This window comes from Homalodisca vitripennis, chromosome 4 (assembly GCF_021130785.1).
Source record: "Homalodisca vitripennis isolate AUS2020 chromosome 4, UT_GWSS_2.1, whole genome shotgun sequence".
Classification (NCBI taxonomy): domain Eukaryota; kingdom Metazoa; phylum Arthropoda; class Insecta; order Hemiptera; family Cicadellidae; genus Homalodisca; species Homalodisca vitripennis.
Window position 1 is genome coordinate 96,528,395 of NC_060210.1, and position 25,379 is coordinate 96,553,773.

Genomic DNA, 25,379 nt, shown 5'->3' on the forward strand with positions numbered 1-25,379 from the left:
CCTTAACCTAATTAATTAAACATAGTACTAGTACTTTACTCAACATTTTTAATTACTTAAACAAGTTTATTATTTCATTTGAAGTTAGTTTACTAGTTGGATAAATCATCAATTTCATAAGGAATGATAATTAACATTGATATGTTGAAAAGGTACTTACCAACAACACCAACCCTGATAGCTGTCTTAATACCGTTGTTGCGGCAATAGTTCCCCAGCAGGGACATGAGCAGCTCGGCTCCAACACACGATGACACCTGCACATATACAACTTCCTTGTACCACTTTATGAAAGTCTGGAGAAAGCAGATTATTTTTGGTAAAGAATCATTCCTGTATTTTGCAGACACTATTGCGGTTTTATCTTAAATGGAATTATACTTATGGCACTGGAGAAGCTATCAATCTTCTTGCCACAGAAACAAAAAAAAGCTAGCTTTTAATGAAATAATACAGCATGTACATTCTAGTGGTGAATCAATTGTTACTAACACCACAGACTGAGTTATTCTTTATCAGATATGGAACTCAATAATATAAAATATCTATAACATTCTAGAATGTAATCAGGATGGTTCCTGAAATCTTTAAGAAAAAATGACGGTTCTAGTTTTTTGTCAAGATTTCAAGCATACAGATATGAATAATTTTACAGGTCCTAGAACACATCACCCAAGGCTATAGTAATAATACAAGCAGAATGAGTTTACTAATAATATGTGGCTGAAATGTATGAGCTGGGATTTAAAAATTGCTACAAGAAGTATAAACTGTTGATACAGTATTTTCATTAAACATTATTACCTATTAAATGCGAATATCAGGTGGCATTTAAAGTCCAAACATGCCTTACAATAATTCAAACACATAATAAAATACTATTTTTTATTGAATAAACAACTGAAAACACAGAAATTATGAATATCACAAGATTATATATATTTTCATATATACTACAGCCCATCATTATGGTTCATAACATATAATAGTGATACGATCCAGTCACAACAACCCTATAGTTGAATGTAAAGTTAATCATTTGTTGTTTTGGTTCTGTACAAATGACATACTAGTGACAGTCGAACACAAAATTTCCAAATCTCAAATCCTAGTAAAAATCTAAAATAAAAAATTTCAAACTCTAATTTTAGGCTTGCCTAAGTTTGATTGAAATAAAATCATTGACTATAGTAGGGGAGCCCAAATGGGGATTTTTCGCGTTACTAGAGCGCGTCAGAAAATTATATGGGGAGAAATGTCGTAACCTGTAATGTACTCCTAGCACATATGAACCTTTAATATAGGGGTCTGCGTTGAGGGCAGACCGTCAGACTAGTAAAAAAATCGATCCTCAGAAAAACTCGTGCGCGTCAGATAAATACAAAGTTAAGTACATGTAGAACAGTATAGATTTCAATCTGATGATTTAAGCGTGGTATAAGGAAATAGGCAAGTCACAAAGGTGTAAAAAAATACGTTACCTCGAAATACTCAAGCGCGATTGAACTTTTTTTTTTTTTTTTGAAGGAAATCTTTGAAGGAATCCAGAAAAATATAATCTGACGATTTTCATGGGGTGGGGTAGCTAAAACCATAAATAAAGGGTGGAGCGTATAACCGCTGAGAACTGTATATTTCCCACTCCGCACCTCTCTTTCCTTCTCACTCTTTCTCTGTCTTTCACTCTCTCGCACCATCCGCACACTACCATCTGCCGCCATAATGCCATCTCAGCTGATCACAATAACAACGTGTTTTTGTAGAAGTACATTTTTATTTATTTGTTTGATTGTTTAATGCAATAAGTTTTATATACATTACAATAATGAGTGATATAAGTGTGAAATGTGTATTTTGTGGAAAAGAAACGTGTGAAAAAAAAAACATTTTTTTTTCAAATGGTCAGATGAACAATATTCATCCACATTATTGCCAGATTATCATTTAGAACGGTCAGGACATCGAATTGAACCGCTTGTATAAATATCTGATGCGCTTGAGTATTTCAAGACCGCATTTTTGTTACAAGTTCACAAATCTGTCATGACTTTCGATCACGTCCAAATCGTCAGTCATTTAAATAGGATACTTTTTTGAGTTTACTTAACATTCCCTCTGAATATCTGACACGCTCGAATAACTTTTTTCTTTTTCTTTTTCTATCCCTTTTTATGGCCACAGTCCACTAATTACTCGTCAGATTAATATCGCTCAGTTATCAGAAAGACATAGCGCGTATACATTATGAATGTCTGACGCACTCAAGTATTTCCATGTTAATTTTTTTTTACATTTTTGAAAATTTGTCCATGCTTTCCTCCACACTGAAATAAAAAAGTTAACATAACTTTTTTCGTTTTAAGACTTAATCTTCACAATCCTATAGGCCCCCATGACGCTTTAGTCACTGCAAATTTAGCATCCCAGGCTCCCCTACTACTACAAAATGTTACCTTTCTCAAACCTGTGAAGACCACCTGATAACACAAAAAATAATCCAATTACTTTATTTCAAAAGGATTTTCAGTTCAGGGAAATAGCTATATTTTAAGAACTAAGTTGTATCTACTATCCTCCACTTTCACTTCATAAAATTATAAAGTGGGCTTTCAAAACATCCTTTATCTGCTAAACATATGGATATAATAAAAATCCTGTTTCCTTCATATGGATATAAATTTGTATCACTTATAAAATATATTTTAAATGTTTTAAAACATCCCTAGCCATGGAAGAAAAGTATTAATATATAAACGTACATATTTTATAGATGAAATTTTCTTAAAAACTAATCAAACTAATTATAATGTTTTAAAAGTTAGCAATTGTTGGTTTAGTGCCGAACAACTGGTGTACACACACATATGCAGCAAACATACAACAATGCACAAAACTAGACATAGGAAACACAAATTACATGCTTGATATATTTTTCTTTTGCTTTATTTATTTATTAACTCGTTCTTTGCCCTTGCTTAATTAGCTATTGATATAAATAAATAAACGTCTGATTTACAATTATTATTGAGTTTATTTGTCACATGTATGATACAGGTTTTCGTGAATTATACTACCATGGGAACAAAACAAAATTATATCCAACATAGAAATGGTTTTGGGGCATGTTAGGTTTGAATTTATACAAAAAAATAGATTTGAATTTTGAAAGATTTGGAATCATAAATTGGGTAGATCTTACTTGAGTTCAAATCCAGTTTTACTTTGTGTGTTCCATTGACACTTATTCATCTTCCAATCATCCTTGTCGGTTTAGTGTGGATTTAATACTGGCAATGTTAATCCTTTTAAGATCTGAGAGTTCTGGTTGCCATCCAATATTCAAGTGTTCATCATCTAGTAAATGTCTGTTCTGTTCTTTTACAAAAATCGAGATTCACCAATTTAAGACAAATAATAAAAATGTATGACTGTATTGTCACCATTTGATCTAAATTCACTTTATAACTCAAGGTGTTGTGAACTTACTTTGCATAACAAACTCCTTGATTTTGTTATTAAGATTTAATGTATTCTGTGGTATTTGGTCTAAAGGAAGTATTTTATTTTGTCTGATGATTCAATTTCACAATAGTTTATATATTTCTATCTTATATGTATGATAATTTGTTTTATGTTAATGTTAACTCCAAAATAGGTTGCTAGTTTATCTTAATTTTAAAATCTATTGACTTATATATGTTCATTGTAAGTTATCAAAATTGCTTGTATGGATTCCTGTGTGTGTGTATATATATATGTGGTATACACTCCTTTAGTTATTTATTAATCTTTTATAAACAAACATAATATAATATGAACTATTAGCTTTTCAAAACAAAACTGTAATAATATTATTTACAAAACTATGATAATTTGTTAAATTGATTATTTATGTACAGTTTTTCATACATGAAGTATGACAAAAATATGTTTTAGTGTTCAGTAATTTGGGTTCTACAAACAAGCTGTCATCCATGAATAGATGAACCAGACTAGTGTCAATACACGAACATAAATATAAAAAATAGGCACTGCAATAAAAAATTGTTTTTTCATATAAATTACATCAAAACCTGTTTAAGCTATCAGTAATTTGAGTACTGCCGATCAGACGAACATAAATTTAGAATATTTATTTTAAATCAAATATTGTTTACAAAATCACAATATTTTCTCCCCTTGGCTCTGATTGTCTAATAAAATCTCATCAATAAAATCTTGAATCCGAATAATTTTTACAGATTTGGTGAATTTCAGATTCGTCTTGAACACATCACTGCATTATGCTATTCTATAATCATGTTGATTAATTCAATTCATCAAAATTACCGAAAGGTAAAATTATAGTAGAAGAATAATGCAACAGATCCAGAAAGACATCAAGCCTTTCAATAGTAGTAGAAAAGTATATTTTCTGTTTTTTCAACTCAAAAAAACATAAATCTCAATTTTCTCCAGAATTCCCAATAAGTTGTCACCCTGGTGGTACATATTCTTAATGAGTTTTGATATAATTTAAAAAGTACTACACTTAAAAATTTTAAAAGATTATATATTTTTTAAAGGATAGTATTTGCATGATAAAAATGTTTTAAATCATATACAGCATGACCATTCTAGTGGTGAATATATTGTTACTAAAACCCACACTGAGTTATTCTTTTTCAGATATGGAACTTAATAATATAAATAATTTAATTTATATTTTAATGTAATTTTATAATTGTTGTAAACTAACACTATCATATGTATAAGAACTCTATTTTAACTTATTGAAAATATGTTCAATTCGCTAGTTATTCAGGACGAAATATACAAAAATTACAAATTTTAAACTCTTATTTGAGTTCAACAACCTTCACCTGGCTACGCCCTTAGGTTTGTAAATAATTTTTAGAATTACTATTATACCTTGAGCTCTGCACCAGCACTCTTGTGTTTTTTCTTGCTCATCTTCCGCCTCCCCAGCCTCTGGGCCTGGGTCTGGGTTGAAGCCTTAAATGCCACTGTGGGAAAACTGCCTCTAAGCACTTCCAGCCACTTCTCCAAGTTGTCCCTCGGCACTAAATCTGGGCAGAATGGATTTTACTTTGTCATCTATCTGTACAGTAGAGTCCCGGTAATCCGAGGTGAATGGGACCAGAATGCACCTCGAATTGTGAAGAACTCGAATTATACGGAACACTTTGAGAAAAATTGGGTTACAATTAGAACTGAAGGCAAACAAAAGAAATATGCTTTTATTACAAATACAAGCATTAAGAAATTACTTACAGAGGTCCAAAGATGCAATGTTTACTTAAAAAAACTGTCTAGAGTTTTTTGTTTCACCACACTGCAGCGTTTGCGGGCAGCCATGTCTCTCCACCGCCGAAGCAATAACGTGTCTGCCACCTCTGCTTGCTGCTCTACGTAGCGCAGGGCCGCATCCAGTACCGCGTAGCCGTCGCTGTGAGCCATTGCCAGGTCTGTCTCCTGCACACTTTCTTCTTCCTCACTCCAGTCAGCTGTCATGTCTGTGACCATCTCAACTATGGTGTCGTCTGTTGTCTCTAACTGTTCGTCCCTACTTATCCACTCTCCAATATCAGTTTGATTTGTCCCATTGCAACCAGGAAGTCTGTTTATTAAATTTATTAACGGTAGATCGTCGTCTTCATCATCATTTTCAATTTTACACACTCCGATTTTCTTCCATGATTCTGGATTGTTTCTGGTTTAATTTCGCTCCAAGTTTCAGCGATCCAATAAATCACATCCTTGATTGTGACTTTTTTCAGGAAATCTTTTATGGTTGCCTCTCCTTCAATTGTTTGAAACATTGATTGCAACAAACGGCGTCTGTACTTTTTTTCAAAGTTTCAAGTACACCTTGGTCCATAGGCTGAATGAGGCTGGTCACGTTCGGTGGCAAAAACATCGTGCGTATGCCATCGCATTGCAGTTCCCCTTCATCTGGGTGTGATCCTGCGTTATCAAGTGTTAAGATGGCTTTAGAGGGTAGGTTGCTTTTCTTCAAAAACTTTTTGGTTTCAGGAACAAATTCACTAAAAAACCAGTTTTTAAAAATTTGTTTGTCCATCCATGCGTTTTTTGGTTTGTACAAGTTGCTGGAAGCGTTGAAATAGACATGTTTTTAAACGCACGAGGCTTAGCAGACTTGCCAATGACAGTTAGTTTTAATTTATGGCTTCCCGACGCGTTTGAAGCGGCTAGCACAGTCAGTCTCTCTTTGCTTTCTTTGTGACCCAGAGCAGCTTTTTCCTCCCGTGAAGCTAGAGTTTTTTATGGCAAAGTTTTAAAATTCAAACCAGTTTCATCACAGTTGTAAATCTAATCAAGTGTTAAATTTTCACTTTTATTAAGATTTTTTAACTTTTCACAGAACTGAACAACTGCCTCAGAATCCGCCGAAAGTTTCTCCCCACAAATTTCTAACACTTCAGAAAATACTTTTTTACTAAAACTTAATATTTAGACAACAAGTACAGTACGTTGTAAATAACAGACGGGTAAGCGCACTGTGATCGTAATCTAGAACAACCGTACCGCAGTCGAATGTGATGAGCAACGGACTGATTTATTTTTAGACAATACGGGGCGTGATGTTCCGTGGCCTTGACGATAGGGTGGGGGTGGGGCGGTGCAAATGAAGTGGCACTGATGAGTCAGGCTGCCGGCTTCTCCAAGTAGCCTAGCACTCAGTTTACAGACATGCGCTCGAGTGTGTTGTAGAAATATGTCAATAACACATTTTATTTTTTTACATGTGTTGGCTCGGATTTAACAGAACCTCGGACTATCGAGACTTGAACTATCGGGACTCTACTGTATATCTCATTAATAATTAATCTATATTCATTGCATTAATTTAAATCTTTTATTTTAACAAACTTATGTAATTAGTTGCAATGGAATGTCCACATTTTCATCTAGTTTTTTTTTTTTGTTTACTAAAGCACTGATTTTGATGAAGTGCAATAGTAAACTTTTAGGTTTATATATAGTATTAAGAAGTAAGATAATCCTAACATTTAATGAAAGTGTGTCCCGCCTTCTGTAGTGTCCAAACCTACCATCATGGTGATTGCTGGAGTCAAGTTCATTGCAGGGGAGGGGAAAGCAATTTACCTAAGACAAGGTGATCGGCAAGGACGCTGCTAAGGAACGTTCGTAAACCTACACCAGTGGCAACATAGCAGGGAGGAAGACCCAGAGATGTTGGACTGCAAAACTAATCAAACAAGTCCAACCATGAGTGGAATGACAAGGTGGGGTGGACTATTACCTTACCCAGTTCCTTACAGGTCACAGCTACTTCTGGTCGTTCTTGCATTGAATGCGCAGAGCCGATTCCCTGAACTGTATCTCTTGCCCGGGCATTCTTGACAACGCGGAAAATACTTTCTTCCACTGCCAACATTGGGAAAAGCCCTGCCTCGAGACCACTTGCCCAATTGGTACATTCACAGTGGACATGGTGTGTGGAAAGTTGATGGAGGGTGAAGATGACTTGGATTGCGATCCACAATTTGCCCAAGGAGTCCTCTGTTTAAAAGGACTGATCTAGACTGAGAACCGGACTAGTACAAATGATCACGTGGCTTAAAATGGAGAGCCCTGCAGAAGTAATGTAAATGTACGCCTAGTCTGAAGTAATGTGAAAAACAATCCCAGTTTAGATCCCTAAAGAGGAGAGGAGGTTTCTAGTGGGTATCCCGTGGGATTCATCCCACCGGTAAAAGAAGTCCCATCCTAAAGGCTGGACATAATTTGTGTACATAAAGCATTTTTCCAACCCTCCCACACAAAAATTAATACATATGGTATAAAAGCAGAGATTTTGTAGCTAAACATAGTTTATCTGAAGAAGGAAGATTCTTGGACCATTGGAAAGATTTTAATTTAATATCAATAGAAAATTATTACATAATTTCATAATTTTACAATATTCATTTTATTTTGTGAGGCCTTTCAGAATAAAAAATTTCCTAATCAAGCAACTTCACAAAAACGTTTATCTGGATCAATTTCTATTATTCAATTGGACTAGAAAATTACTCTTTAGAACAAAAAAATTTACTTATAATTAGCAAAAATAAAAAGCAAGAAAAACAATTTGAAAGTCTCCTTATTTTTTCAACAAGTATAATTATTTTAGTAAGTAGTTATTGGTATAAATGTTCAAGAAGGGGCTCGTGAAAAGGAAATTTATTTTCCTGCATTTACCAAACCACCTGTTGTTGCTACTTTCCATTATTGCTGAATGTTTCTGAAACAGAACTGTATTTATTCATTGGGTATTAAAAGGTGCATTTAGAGTATTACGTTTTGTGTTGAGGTTCTAAAAAAAGGATTGCCATGTATCAAATTTCAATTCTATTTTCTCTTTAAGTAATGTAATTTTCTTCAGCCTTGTCATTCATCTTTCCGGATGTATTTACTCTTACATATTTTGTTCAGAAAATAACATGCGTACATCAATGTGAAAAAGCAATGTGTATTCAAATTACAATGATAAACCCTCCCACGCGAAATTACAATTCAACTGTCCGCCTATACAATACTGTAGATATCGATTAAAATATTTAAAAATGTAGTTTTAATAAAAATATCGATCTTCCCAAAAAACTTAAAGTTATAAATATATATTTTTTACTATCCCTTGCCTTGGATCTCATCACTTCTTTTATAAAATAATTCTTTTATAAATAGTGACAGTGACTTGTGCATATTTCACTCTTGAAGACTGATCTTTTTCTGTTTATTTCATATACAGATAAAGTAAAGATGTTAGATGAAGTATTCATATGTATATCTAAGTATAATTTTATAGATTAATTAAATTAAAAATTTGTTTACCAACAAAATAATAGTCAATTGCATTAACATATATTCTGGCATACCTACCTCAAAATGAAATGAAAATTTAACGAATTTTAATTTGGGTAGCCTAAATTTGTATAAAACAAAATTTAAATCTACAACATTTTAGTTTATTAGTCAAAGTTTAAGTTAATCCAGTAATACCAGAAAAAAGTTCTTTTGTACTGAAATAATAAAACAAACATCTATTAGCAACTTTTTTGAATTGAATGTTAAATTTAAACCCCAGTTCATCTTCCTTTTAATGCGGTGTCTGGTATCTGACACTGTCTCAGACTTGACTCCTGGAATCTTGGGTCATGTTCGTCTGAAGAGATTCAAAGTTGGTGATGAAGAAGGTCAAAGTGAACCTATGAGACTACCATTTCACCTAGATTACAATATATTATTGTATCTAGTAGTCTAGGTGTCTCCGATGTTGAAACGATGTAAAGGTTCATTTTCTTTGGATCTCTTCAAATGAACATGACTTCAGATTCCAGGATACAAGTTTGAGACAGCGTCAGATACCAGACTCTGCAATGAAAGGGAGGCGAATTGGAGCTAAATTCAACATTCAAATCGGATCAGTCCTCCTTACCATAGCTAAATTATTTGTTTTTTCATTACAAAACTGTTATCTATTTTTAAATAATTAGTAATCAGCTAGCCACATTATTTTTCCATAATAATGTAAAATAAACCATCTTCTGTAACAGGCCCTATTGTTTCTAATTGCATTACTATATTCAGTGAATATAATTTGTTGTCCATTTCATCATTTATCCATTCAGTTGTGAAAAACATGTAATTTACCTACGAAAATTATTTATTTTTGACAAATATATCTGTACTTTGCACCACAATATTTTCTGTTCGAGTAAATGTCCTAAACTTTGATACTACTGTACAAAAGTAACAATAACAATATTACAACACTGAAGTACTTTGTGTGTTACACCAAACAAAGCAAAAGTTTCAATATAAATTCCTTTGAAACAATTTATATATTTGGTGACTAAATACATTTATTCAGAAAGTAAAACAATGTTTGAAAACTGTGTTAATAGTATAAATAAACATTCTATGAATACATATTTTCAGATACTCATCTGGATATCATACTTAATGATTAATGCAGACAATAATAGTCACCTTTTTTATGTAATTGTATGATATTAAACTTGTGAGCATGTAATGTTTACTATTAATTTTTTCATTTATGTAAGTCAGTATTTCCCAAACTTTTTGGACTCAAGGTTCCCTTTAGGTTTGTACTACTTTCTGCAGCGCCCTACCCTCTCAGCTCATCTCAATAAAAATAAAGAAAAACAACAATAAAGTATTGTGACTTCATAGTTCACATAATAATTAATTTGCATCGGTAAAATATTTGCCTGTATGACTATTGTAAAGTATCCATCATAAAAATATCAAGTAGAAAACCTGTTTTTAATAAATTATGTAAAAATAAGAACTACTCACTGATTTTTTTAAAAGAACACTATTATTATATTACTGTTTGACCCTGAGCAGTATAAAGTACAGAGCGTTTACATTTTAAATGTTGTTTTAATAATTCAATGGTTGCTTTAATAAAAAGGACGATTTAACTACTCAGATTATGTCCACTCTTATTCATTGTTGGTAATACTCGTTCACATTTTCACACAGGCCAATCAGACATATTTGCTAAAAGTCTATGTGAAAGATCTTTTAATTAATACATCAAAATCTGAACTCATGTTCATAACAACACTTCTTTTGCAATTTTTAATTTTAGTCTGTATTTCAATACTATCAATTACTATCACAGCTGAGAAGTCTGCCTCTTTTCCTAGGGAAAGACTGTTGTCTCCTCACTTAGTGCTAAAAGAACTTTTTGTCTCCTCAAAATCTGAGGCTTTTACAGAAGACAATCAAATTTGAAGGCTCCTGTTCTCTGATATCACTGGGGCTGAGAGATATGCCCCTAGGAATTTGTTCGTAATTGTACATATAGCAGGACAACTTAGCCATAAGTGTTCTGCTGATTCTTCTAAGCCCACGTTACAAGGGTATGAAATAGCAAAGAGTATCAACACAAGCAACACTTATCTGGCAATTTACGGATTCACTTTTATTTGACATTACACCAAGACTCTAGCAAATAATTCATTTTGAATCCAGTCATTAACAAAGTAACTGTTTGGAATTAAACCAGTTGTTCACTCTCTTCAATGTTTAGATCGAATTCTTTTGTTAAATGGATTTGATACCCACATTATACAGTTGATATCATTGATACGGAGATATTAATCAAAATACACTCAGTTTGGAAAGACCTTTCTTCAATAAAATGTTTCAAGGTGGAAAATCTAATATTCACCTTTAGCCATGATAGCCTATAGAGTTTTTCTTTTTCAAACTTTCTACTTTGTCTGACAAGTTTAACATATTTGTGTTCTTTTCTTGCAATTAATTACTTACGTAGTGACTGAAATGTTCAAATTGTTTAACTTTTCAAACAATTAAGTAAGAAAAGCTGTCTTCGATAGAAAGCTCTTATAAATAAATGTATCAGCAGTGATATGTTTTTATCCTCCTGGTAAACATATATTTGGTAAACTAACATCCTAGAAAGGGAGTTACTAAGAGAAAACCAACAAGAAATACTGTTCAATAAAGTATGAGCGGTCAGATTAAATGTCCTTATGCATGTGTTTTAATGTAGTTGATTGCCCAGTAACAATGTTAAGTATATCGTTCGGTTCTTTAATGAGATCTTCGACGGCTAATGCTTCTTTATGGATCATGCAATGGGTCCAAATCGCAATGATCACTTTCGCTCGAACGGAGCTTGAAGCCCCCTTTTTCGACCCGCCATTGAACTACCACTATCAGTAAACCTCGTACATATTACACACATTTTTGCTAGTCAATGTCATGCTTATTGGTATGTCTGGGTGAAGTCATGTGTAGCGTTAAGGCAACACGTTCCAAGAAATAGTGGTGAATGCGTCTGCGAGTGTCTCACTATAACATGATTCATGCGATGACGTAGCAATCTCTCATGTTTATGCTTAATTAATTGTTTTAATATAAAAGTAATTTGAAGTAATTTATGGAGCTGTAGGTAAATCAATGATAATTAAATAATTAAATGTGACATTATAAATCTAGTCTAACGTGAAGGCAATGACATACAATACATATTTCAATTTCAATAAACATTGAATCACAAAAAGTACTTGCTCCGTCGAGACTCAAACCCAGGTATCTCTTGTATCGTAAAAGGTAAGGGCTCTGTGGTGTAATGGTAGCACATTCACCCAGCAAGTGAGAGATTTGGGTTCGAAATCCGGCGGAGTAAGTACTTTTTATGATTCAATGTTTATCAAAAAAATTAAATTCAGCTATTACCACTTATACAAATTTAATTAATGTAAATAAAAGTCATTTGACAGGTATTTGGCCTTCCGATTGTTAGTTTGGTTATTTTTTTTTATTTATTTATTTATTATAAGCTTCACATAGGTTTATAATTTTTAGCATAGCTAAAGATAAACATATGAATTGTCAATGTTAAAAATAAACTAATAAACTAAACTAAACTAATCAAGAAATCAGTTACATATCTGCAAAGCTTAGTAAGCTTAGTCTAAAAATTCAATAATAAGAACTAGTAAACAACTGTTATTCATTTAAGTATTCATCAACTGAATAGTATGCCCGGTTAATGAGGTAGCACTTTAGGGAAGTTTTAAATGCATTTATGGAATTCTCCCTCCTTAGATTTGGAGGTAATTTATTATAGATTTTAAGAGCTGAATAATAAGGACCCTGCTCGAATAGTTTTAATCTGTGTATGGGGTATTGTAAGGGTTGATTTCTGATGTTATGATGGTGCAATACTTGATTTGTTTGAAAAGAGTTGTTATTAGTTTTAAATAGTAATAGGGTTTCTAGACTATATAGAGATGGTAAAGTGAGAATGTTATGGTTTTTAAAAATTGGTTTGCAGGATTGTCTCTTTTTAAGTTTGAATCTGATTCTAATGATATTTTTCTGAGTTTTGAAAATTTGTTTAGATAACACCGAATTTCCCCAAAATACCACCCCATACCTCAGATGCGAGTAAACATAACCATAGTAAACTGCTTTCACAGTATCTAAACTATCCACATGAGAGATAGTTCTCAATGCGAAACAGGCTGAATGTAACTTCTTTTCTATAGACTGTAATCTTCTTTCCATGATATTGAATTATCCACAACTAAACCCAGAAATTTACATGACAATGTTACTTTAATAGTTAGGTTAAAGTTAATATACGTGCTTGCCGATTGGAGTGTTGAGAATATTAATAATTGGTTTTTATTTTCATTGATCAGTAGCCCATTTGCTGAGAACCACTGTCCTGCTTCATCAGTTGCTTGATTAATTTTGTTCTCTAAATCATCAAGAGATTTTGTTTTTATAGTAAGAGTGGTGTCGTCAGCAAACAGAACTACAGATGATGTAGTTAGGTTATGTGGGAAATCGTTCACGTAAATGAGAAATAGTAGTGGACCCAGCACTGAGCCCTGGGGAACGCCACGATCATTGAGTTGCCAGTGGGAAGAAAACTTGACAGAAGAGCTATTTTTAATTGTAACCTTTTGTTTCCTATTTAATAAATATGAAGATAATAAACTGTGAACTGAGCCTCTATTTAAACGCATATGACAGATACGGCCAAATTCTGTAAATTGTAAAAACTAAGGGCTCTTTGGTGTAATGGTAGCACATTCACCCGGCAAGTGAGAGATCCGGGTTCAAGTCCCGGCGGAGCAAATACTTTTTATGATTCAATGTTTATTGAAAAAATTATATATATATATATATATATACTTTTTTTAACATGGTACATTTTTTTAGTTGATCACTGTCGCTCAATCGCGGCATCCGGGGGTGCCGCGGTGTAAACTTTGGGAAGCACTGGTGTAAGTGTTTGTGCTTTAGTATGTTATCAAATAGGAGAAATAACATTAATTATTATTTTGTTTTCACTTAACCTAATCAGACAAACTGCAGAATGTTTTCTTGCCTTTTTGTTTTGTTTAGTTAAAATAGGATAGTTTTTAATACTTCTCTGAAAGTTAAAAAAGCCATTTATACGTAAAAACATGAAAATAATGATTTTATAATGAGCAAAATATAAAAATAATGAGATATATTGAAAAGCAGGTTTTATTACCTGCTTTGTTGACAACTATTATAAGCCTTTTCCGGGCTGGCGATTGCATGACAGCTGACTCCACCTGTTTGCACCGAGTACCCATTGGGTCCCTGGCATCCACCACCTCTAACACCACATCAGCTGCTTCAATCACCTTGTAACAGAAAAATTAATTGGGGCTGGCTTTTGCGTAACAGCTGACTACACATGTTTGCACAGAGAGCCTAAAGGGTCTCCAGCATTAAGCACTTGTAATACCACATCTATTGGTTCAATCACCTTTTAACAGAACAATTACTTAATACTGTTTTATTACATTTTAGAAATTACAAGAGCTGTGTTTTTCGTACAAGCTGAGTAGTCAGTTTGGTCTAAAATTTAAATAGACAAATTTCACATATATTTCATTATACAAATATTTTTATGGATGAAAAAAGTAAAAATGGCGAGGGCTTTGGTCAAAATTTTAGATAGTATAAAACAAAAGAATTAAATATGATTCATAATCTTAAGTAAAAGATGTTTATTTTTTTTAATATGCTAAAACCGTTTTAATTGATAGTATTGTTTTTTCTCACATTAATGGCTCATCAGCTCTAAGAAGTTTTCATGAAACAGTAGCTTCTTTAACCCTCTCCCAATATATTACCATGACATGCCTCTGACGATACCGGGCTGAATTCATTCAGCTGCTCTGTGACATAACACTTTTACGTTTTCATTATTTTAACAACTCTAGTTCAATAAATCTGTTACATGTTTTAAATTGTTGTAAAGATTATAAAGTTATCTATATTATGGTGATATTTGGAAAATTAACAAGTTTATCACACATTGACAACAGATGACTTGAATCTGCCATCTTACTAGTAAAGTAGTGAATTGACTACTGTGTTTCCTACGTGGTATAACTGTTACTCTTCAGCCTGTTAAGTATTAAATTAGTTTATCTGTTATACACTTAATAGTGTTTCATTCATACTTCTTAGACTACTTCTAGTTGAGTTAGCTTAAGTTAATTTATCATTGCATGCAACTTTGTATAAAAAGGCATTGCCATTGGTTGAATAAATAAATGTAAGAGAGTGATGTGCGATTTCCCATATGACAGTCTGGTGAGGATTTTATAATGTAAGCAGTTGTAGGTATTGGTGTACATTCCAGGATCAATCAAAATGACAGCATTTTCATCCCAAAATAACAACAGTATTAATCTATCAACTCAAGTAAATAAATTTATTTGGTTTGTATTGAATTGTAACACTACATTGACTGTTGTTTAGATTTTGTGCTGGTGTATTATATGTCTATGTGAAGTTGCCTGTAACAATGTAGGAAAATAAATCATCCCCATTTTGTAAACTGCAGTCCATAAAAGGTAGTCCACTGGCAAATAAAAACAATTGTCTTGGATATTGCAATTTGTATTCTCCAGCTCGTAAAATACTAAGGAATAAAAATAATTACAATTGAAATTGTGTTCAAATCTACCAATTTTAAATATACTGTGATGGCCCAAAACTTCAGGATAGGCCTCATAAAAACATTATGAACTATAAACATTAGTAGAATGAATTCATTACTTAAATAACTTCAAATCTTTTCTATTGTAGATAAAATAAACAAACAAATCTAAAAATATTAAAATTAATTACTGGTATTTTTGAAAATTTGATTGTTGCTATTTTACGCTTGCATAAAATCGATGCATGAGACAAACCATTTGATTGATAATACTACAAAACATTCAATATTTACCTTTTTGAACTCTTTGTAGTAAGCTTTTACAGATCCATCTGATTTTTCATTAACCTTTATCTCATCATCTTTCATAGGCTCATCCTCAAACTGCTCATAAAGGCTGACTTTTGAGTTGGCATCAGCTACAAGACCTTCCAACCCTTTCTTTTTTTCTTGTTCTGTCTTCCAAATTTCCCTCTGCTTCAGTCGCTCCTCTTCTTTTCGTTTCTTGTATTCAGCCACTTCTTGTAGAATCTCAGTTTTGAAAGGGCAAATATTTGGCACTGTTATCATTTTATTCTTTCTCCCTGCAAAAAATAACCGTTTCCAAGTCCTATTTTATTTGTCAAATTGTAATTAAAATTATACAAATTGTAAAATAATTGTTTTATTTGTTTATTTTTCAAAGTTTCAATCATTGCAAAATTTAAAAAGACTAATCATCAAATAATAAATGCAGTAGAATAATTTGTTTTAATACCCAAAACAGTAATATAGGGTACCTATCCGGTTAAAAACAATAATTATAAACTATATTACAGTTGATTTAAAATTATTTTATTTGTAATAAAATGAATTAATTATTATTATCTATTTACATGTCTGTTGTTATTTATCAGTGTCTCCCACTTGTAAATTTGTTTCGCTTTCATCTATACGCATTTCACAGAAAAATGGGCCTTTTTTATACAAAAAAAAGTGTTGTAGTTTAATACATTTTGATCGCTTATAATGGATTTAGTCCCACAAATCACTGTGTTATATTATTTTTATAGGACACACTGGACACCAGAGTTGCAGTCATGGTGGCACTGCATCAGGGAAACCACAGCTGCACCCTGCTTGCCTCCCAGAACCTAAGCAGGGTTTTCTTGGAAACTCACTCTTCACCACCAGACAAGTGTTATGAGAGTTGGCAGGGGCAGGGTATGTATGAGGACAGTCATGGCTATGGCGATGACGTGGTGCCTCCATGCCGAAAGACAAGTGCCAGTAGCGAGACCATTCCCAAGAATTTATAAAAATGTTGACCAAGATAACGACACTTGTTACAAACCAAAAAGAAACAATTAACTTTTTTCAAGTCACTCTAAGTATATTTATTGTCTTCATAACGGTCTATATTACTCTTCTACTATCTTTCCATTTAAAAATAAATTAGCAATTGTATAATGTCTTCTAGCTTGACTAAATTAAATTCCAAGTTAAAAGTTTTCAATCCACTTACACATATCATATTTTTAACAACTTCAGAATACCCAGACACTAAATAGTCTTTAAATTGCCTAAAACAGTGATTTTGTGACAAGAAACATGAAAATCTTAGTTTTCTTATAAAATGCTATGTATAACGTCAGTGTAGGTTGTATCTGCAGAAAAAAGTTATAACAGGGTTTCACCATACCTCAAATTTGTTTCTTGAAACATTCTACAACTAATCCTAAATAAAGTACATGAAGTAAGAGAATTAAATTACAAGATTTAACTAATTTTTTATATATTGCAGTGGACTGAGTAGTACACTATGCTGGTCAGAATCAATAAAGGGTGATTTATGAAGATATCCCCACCACTTCTATAGAACATTCTACAAGCAACAATTGTTTTTAATGTTATATAAACATAGGTCTGAAAATATGTATATACATTGTTAAGTTTTTATATATAGAAAAAATAACAATTTCATAACTAATTAAAAACTGTGTAAATTTGTTTTTCTATACTTCTTACTATATTGAAGGATGCCTGACAGCTTACAACAAAAATTAAAAAATTTCACCACCGTTGTACTTATGGCAATTGCTCAAATACCACACTTGATTTTACCGGATTTAACTTTGTTTCATTTCATTTTAACAATATTTTTATTTAGTACATTGAAAATTACTGACAATAATTAATTGTAAATAACATAATTAGAATGTTTTTGTACTCAATATTTAGGTTATTCTAACCCATATTTTGTTTGCTGATTCAATTATCATTGTGGCCACTTATTATACTACAGTCAAATTCAATGAAATAAAAATTATACTACAGCCAAGTTCAATGAAATAAAATATCACATAAGTATTTTAAATTTACTTTCCTGTATTTATTTTAATGTATTCTTTTACATGTTATAACACTAGTTATGTTAACTTACCTTTAGCTTTCTTCTTCGCTTCTTTCTTGATTTTTCTGTTATGTTCTCTAACTTTTTTTTCTATTTTGTATCTTGTACTAGCTTTAATTCTTTTGCTCTTCTTTTCTGAAAGTTATAAAAGGTTATTACGTTAGTATATAATAATAACAGTGCAAAGAATATAGCTTACATTATTTAGAAATTTTTTACTGTCAACATCAGTTTCTAGTGTTCTGTAGTAAAATTGCAAATAGGATTTATTAACAAGTTAATAAATGGAAATGAAGTTTGGGGTATAAATAACAAAGAAAGAAATTATAAAATAGGTTCTAACGTCTATATTGATGAAACAACTGACTTCCACATAGGCAAGAGGTGTACAATTACCTCCCACTACAGGGTAGCCCTTAAGAGGGCACACTAGCTGCTGGCAGTGCACCTGAAACTATGTTTTAACATGGGGCTTAAGTTTAAAACATGTGGTGCTATTTGAATATAAAATCAGTTCAAATTCATAAATATGCTCTATTAAACGTATTGTGAAAATTACAAGTCATAATGATGATTGGTTCTTGTTTTTTTGCCTCCCAAAAGGAAGCAACATCAGCAAGAATTAAGCCATCATGTCCCTATCTACTTGTTGTTATTATGCGATATAAGCAGGTTTACATTACGTCATCATAAACATGTTACTAGTAGTAATAAAGTAGATCGTCCACTTTATAGTGCACTCATAACACCAACTTTTACATTGAGTATGTAGAAAAATATCACTGAATGACAATTATGTATGTAAATGACTACACAATCAAATCCAACCAGTCAAGAATAGCAATGCCAGTAAAGAAATTGCAACATAGCTAACAGGACCAAAATAACAAGGGAAAAACTATGAATAATCTTCCCCATGTACGTAAAAACTGTTTCCAAAATGACAGAAAACAGAAAAAGCCACAGAAAAAGTCTTAAATTATATTCGAAAGTAGTTAGTAGACCTAATCTTTCAGCTAAAATTATATACCTTAGAGGTATCAGAAGGGTTAACAGCCGGAATAGCTAACCAAAATTTCAACGTTATTAGACCATTGCATGTCAATAATGAATTCCATAATATTCCTTTAATGCCAAGATTTATTTATTTATAAAATGTATTTTTTTTTAAGTTCAAAGCTAATTTTTATTATAAATATGCTACAAGAGGTAAATGCAAACAACAGTTAAAATATTAGGAAATTAATTTATTCCTTTTAAATTGGTCACGCTTTTTCAGAGTGTGAGTATAAGTTCGTCCTGTAGTCAAGTGTTATTTTTAAATAAAGAAAAGCTATTTTTATGTGATTAGAAGCTACCACATGGTATGCAAGTACAGAGAACGTACATACAGAGTTATGGTTACGTTAGTGTTGTTTAAACTTATGTTAGTTTTTACACCGTATATTGGTTTGTTGAAAGTTTGATTCAATTTATATCGCATTAGGCCTACTTTCAAATTTATTATTAAGAACACCGGAAACAAAACTCGCATTATTGACCTATTGCTATTGTCCTTTTGAACAAAACAATATAAGGTATTAGGGTATTAATATGACAAATAATGAATTTTAGAACATTCAAAGTGGAACTACTTTTCTTGCGGTATTGTAGGAGGTTATGGTTGGGTGAATTTACAATAATTGTGTTTTTTAAAGTTACGTTTCTATAAAGCAGTAATGGCCGGAGGCATTCGTGATCAGAACGTTTCGAATTTTTTATACTGATAAGTACTACCTAGGAGATGTTTTTTTTATGTCACGTTCGGTACTGCTCCACGCTGATGGCCAGAGGCACTTATGTCAGGCTGATATGAATTTTTATTCTTAAATGGTCTAAATTAACAAAAACATCTTTATTGGGTCAAATTCACCTGATTTCAACATTATTGTTATTTTACATACACAAATAACAAGACCATGTGGCGTTCGTTGAACAATAAAAATTTACTCCGTGCAAGAAAAGTAGTTCCACTTTAATTGTTAAGTGGACATCGTTATTTGTCATTTGTTCGGGAGGACGATAGCAATAGGTTGATAAAACAAAACTGCATTTTGTCGGGTTGTCCATTAACTTCACAATTACCATCTTAAAATAAAAATACTTTAACCATTTGACTAATAATCCTGAAACGAATTCGGGAGCGCACTACGTGTTGCCTGAAGTAATCCCGATAGGTATGCAGGAAGTACTATGGTATTAAACAGTTTTCACAATAATGTTTTAAGGTAATAACCTTCTGTCTGAATACATATCGCGATCTAACAGAAAAGATAAGAAACACAAGTAGTTTACATTGTTTGCACTAGATCGCAGTTGCTCTTTTTTTTTATTTCTTTTAGTCCTAATTTAATTCCATACAACTTCATTCAATCAGTTGTTTATAGTATCGACTGATTCTATTTCTATTTGCATACTGGATACATTTTGCTATCTCACTTTTGCGTTACAGGTTGACCTGATTGTAAACGATTTGTTGTGTTTACCATGAGTAAATAAATGCAGGTGTTTATGTAATTACTGAGTGTGTAAAATGGGGGTAGGGTACGATAAGCCCGGTTTTTTTATATTGAAGAATGTAGTCATCAATACTTAATATTCGCATCTCAAATCCTAGACTATCAATCGATATAAAAGTATCTATAGTCCTCAATAATAATCACATGTTTTAAATTAAAATATGAATTTAATATTACAGTAATCAAACAAATTATTATAACAAAATTTAGAAAAACTGAAGACGACCATATTTTCTCTTCTCACAGTTACAGTTGTTTCTTTCCCATAAATTTCACATTTTTATAATGGGTTTTTCGGTATGAGTCGAACATGTTGAAGCCACAAAAACAATATATTTTATTTATGTCTTACTAGCAGTTGCCCGCGGCTTCGCACAATATTTCCCGTTGAAAACAGTACACTATATTCACTTATTCTTTTTCTATCACATTCTAAACATTGCTGCTCGAGATAATTGATAGTCGTTCCATCGTGAGCCTCTTGGGCGCATTATGAGGGTATGTACCATATTCCTGCCTCTATCTTTCGTGGTTTTTGCTAGGTGTTGATAAGTTATTCAGAACAATTAATGTATATGGATGAATCTCAGTAAACTAATTAGGTTATAAAGAATCAAATTCGGTCTGTTAAAATTAATTTTCTGTCTAAGATATTTCCAGTATTATTTAGGAGTGTGCCTTCAAGAAAATGTATCAAAGAAACCCAATTTCGATCATACAGTGTCTTCTTTCGGCTCTTTTCATTTACCTTCCATGTAACCAAATTCGATTACCTTATGTGCAAACATTCACGGATTTTTACAATGAGGTTGTTTTCATAATAGCGTTTAATAGTATTTTCATTGCATTAGATAGTTTATTGATCATTGGTGCAATCTGAATTTAAAATTAGGCGGTACTTTGGGATTATACCGACCACACCAGTATGAAGAACACAAAAATATAAATTTATAGAAACAAACATGATAGAACGAAAAAACAACTGTTTAATTACAAAATTACAAGCATTTCCAGGTATTGTGATCGGTATTGTTGTCGCTGTTATCTTATCTTTCTCGATAATCCCGATTAGGGCAGGGCGTGGCATCACATGATTTGCACGGTACATAATTGCCTTTCCATTACAATTCAATTTATATTTCTGATCAGCCCCTCTAGAATTTGATATCTGTACAAGATTTCACGATGTTTCGTGCATTGGTTTCAGAGTTATAACGGAACATACAAACAAACATTCGCATTTATATATATAGATCATCTTTCAAAGCAATGTCATGTAGTTTTCTAAATTTGACTACGGTTTTTAATAATCAAAATTACTTAAATGTAAAATTGAAATATTACCCAACATGTATTATTTTAAAGAGTTAACAGCTGTTGATATAGACTATTTAAGTTAATAGTTCAAAATAATTAATCACTATCGATTGATTATATCGATGGTTTTAATTAAGTAATATCGTTTGCCAATTTCAATATAAAAAACCGGGTCCGCTTATCGTACCCTACCTAAAATGGCACAAGAAAGACTTTCTGACGAATATTTGACTGAGATGCTCCCCTAAAACTGACTGCCCGGCTTTTTTTCCCACCAACATCACTGTTATAAATTAGAAGTACAAGCCAAGGAGTGAATGTCAAGTGTGCGGATGGACCAGCGTCGTCGAGCAGCAGCGCCGGGACACAACATAGATGTTCCACGATTACAATGTTCCGCTTAGTGTGCCCAACTGATTCTGCACCTTTGTTTTGTTTTGTTTGTTTTGCGAGTTGTGTACTGTTACTAACTTGTACAGATCTTTTACCTTAGTATGGATGAGAAAGTACCGATTATTTGGTTAATTAAGTGTTTTTCAGGGCAGGGTACGATAAACGGACCCTGTTTTTATATCGAAGAATGTAGTCTTCGATACCTAATATTCGCATCTCAAATCCTAGACTATCAATCGATATAAAAGTATTTACTGTATAGTCCTCAACAACAATCATGTTTTAAATTAAAATATGAAATTTATATTTACAGTGATCAAACAAATTAGTATAACAAAAATTAGGAAAACTGAAGACGACCATATTTGCTCACAGTTACAGTTGTTTCTTTCCCACAAATTTCACATAATGGGGTTTTCGGTATGAGTCCATGTTGAAGCCACAAAAACAATATATTTTATTTACGTCTTATCATCTTTCAAAGCAACGTCTTGTAGTTTTCTAAAATTGACTGCCATTTTTAATAATTGAAATTACTTATGTAAAATTGAAATATTATCCTTCGTATATTATTTTAAAGTGTTTACAGCTGTTGATATAGACTATTTAAGTTAATAATCCAAAATAATTAATCAGTATCGATTGATATATCGATGGTTATGATTAAGTAATATCGTTTGCCAATTTCAATATAAAAAAAACCAGGTCTGCTTATCATACCCTACCCATTTTTCATAACACTTCTCCTCCAATAAACCCATACCACCTAAAGAAACAAAACCAAACATAAAAATCTCACTTTATAGGACTCATATAATGGTGGAAAAAATCCACCAGTCAAAGTGTTGGGTAGGGTCCGATAAGCAGACTCGGTTTTTTTTATATCGAAATTGGCAAACGATATTACTCTATCATCACCATCGATATAATCAATCGATACTAATTAATTACTTTGAACAATTAACTTAACCCTTATAAGGCCGATGGCTACCTATTGTAGCCCTCATCAAAATAGCGTTCGCGGCTGGCGGCTACAATAGGTAGCCGTGATCATAATGGCGTTCGCGGCCGACGGCTACAATAGGTAGCCGTCCATTATTTCCAGTTTACTGGCCAGTAAACTTTCCAAATGCCACCAACCATGATATTTTCTTGTTTGGGGTTAGATGGGCTTCATGAGTAAACGCAAACACTGCCGTTTCTTGCATGATTTTTATTATTATACATCTATGCATTTCGATGAAATCGTCTGTCTTACTACAGAGGCGTTGTGGTGTATAGGTTAAATTTGTTGTGTTTATATTTTGTTAATGCAATTCAGTAATTATGTGCGATGTTATAGGTATTTTTTAGTATTTGCAGTGAACCATTAAGTGTAGGCTAAATATGAGCAAAAGAACGAGAGGCAAATCACCTATAAGTGGAAACACTTTAGTAAACAATTTACTTGCTAGTGGTACCGGTGTTCAGTTTGTTGATGGTGTTGGGGAGGTGATAGTGATTTAGATGCTTTGTACGATGATAATTCTAAAGATGAATTAGAAAATGAATGAACTTTTTAATTACTAACAGTATTTTGGGTTTATTTTGTATGCATTCTTGTGAGATGTATGAAGAAAAAAGATATTTTGTGTAAAAACTGAAGACAAGACTAGCTTTTCTACAATTTTCACAAATAAGCCGCAGTTGCAGATTTTGAATAATTCGTGCCTACTTCACTTTTATTATTGATAAGCACTTGAAAATTGGCATGTTTGTTGTAAATAATATGTAGTTTTAGAAAATATGTGTTACTTGGGTGCAAAACAATCCTTTGTATTTTTTATGAGGTGTTAAAACCAAAAAAAGTAAACTATGCTTACAAATTTTACATACAAACACGTATGTAAAAAATATTTTTTATTTTATATAACCAACCTTAACTTATAGTTTCCTGTCCAAGCCTATAATTTTAGAAACAAATTTTTTAAGAAAATTATCAATTTTTACTAAGCAATATGGAAGCTACAGCTTATTTACTAAAACTGTGCAAAAAGGAACCAAAATAGCCTGGCCTTCAAGGTACCTGAGCAAAATCAGGAGCTGGCCTTTGAGACTAGTGCAACTCAATTGGTCATTGGCCTTAAAAGGGTTAAATAACCTATATCTACAGCTGTAAACACTTTCAAGTAATACACGTAAGGTAATATTTCAATTTTACATAAGTAACATTTGATTATTAAGAACGGCAGTCAATTTTAGAAAACTACACAACATTGCTTTGAAAGATGATAATACGTGTTTTTCGTAGCTTCAACATGTAGGACTCGTACCGAAAAACCATTATGTGAAATTTGTGGGAAAGAAACAAATGTAACTGTGAGAGAAGTATAAATATGGTCGCCTCCAGTTTTCCTAATTTTGGTTATAATAATTTGTTTGATCACTGTTAATATTAAATTCACATTTTAATTTAAAACATATGTTTGTTGTTGCGGACTATAAACACTTGTATATCGATTGATAGTCTAAGATTTGAGATGGGAATATTAGGTATCGACGATTACATTCTTCGATATAAAAAACCGGGTCCACTTATCAACCCAAAATGTTAATTACTTTTGTGCAATATTATGATTTGCAACTATGCACAAATTTCTGGAAATGAAATTATTATATTTTAAGAAATTGGTAAGATATTGTTTTAAGTAATATGGCTAAATTAAACATTATTAAACTGATTAAGCAGTTTACACAAACTGTATCAGGCATAATATAGCCTCAATGGACTGCTGTTCCATATCAGCTACTTTATCCACATTCAAGGACAGTATTAGTGACATTCAACTTTCAGATATTCCAATGAATAAGTATTTAGCGTAATAAAACACCTTTCTTACACCACTAAGTTTTGTGCGTTTCTCAACTTATCCATAACCTTAAATTAGTTAGGGTTAGACTTTAGGTTAGGTTAGATGTATTGCTGAGATTATATCAACTTATTCATTACTGTATGTTAAACCGTGATGGATTATCTTGTAGTATATACTTACTTAAGCAAAGTTTAGCCATCGCAAACAGCAATTATAAAACAAAACACAGGATAACTCCCCTATTAGTTATGACACCTTGTATTACTACACACACCACGTTGGGAACAGAACAACCGAACAAGAGACCATTAACAATTAACCAATGCCATTACCATTTT

General features: G+C 32.3%; 1 protein-coding gene across 1 annotated transcript; it reads right to left on the minus strand.

Moving 5' to 3' along the window:
* Positions 1-92: 92 nt before the first annotated feature.
* On the minus strand, positions 93-25,379 carry LOC124359814 (guanine nucleotide-binding protein-like 3 homolog). Its single transcript, XM_046812862.1, has 6 exons — positions 25,222-25,379; positions 17,952-18,056; positions 15,824-16,113; positions 14,084-14,219; positions 4,912-5,069; positions 93-257 (listed from the first exon to the last, which is right to left on the minus strand). Exons 1-6 carry the CDS (start codon positions 25,238-25,240, stop codon positions 93-95), a joined length of 873 nt encoding a protein of 290 aa, XP_046668818.1. The 5' UTR covers positions 25,241-25,379.

Bases quoted from the DNA above. Each gene is read 5' to 3' on its own strand.
- LOC124359814 (XM_046812862.1), bottom strand. The intron at 16,114-17,951 runs GTAAGTTAACAT...TATTTTTTGCAG, and splicing joins AGCGAAGAAGAAAGCTAAAG to GGAGAAAGAATAAAATGATA. The intron at 14,220-15,823 runs GTAAATATTGAA...TTCTGTTACAAG, and splicing joins ACTACAAAGAGTTCAAAAAG to GTGATTGAAGCAGCTGATGT.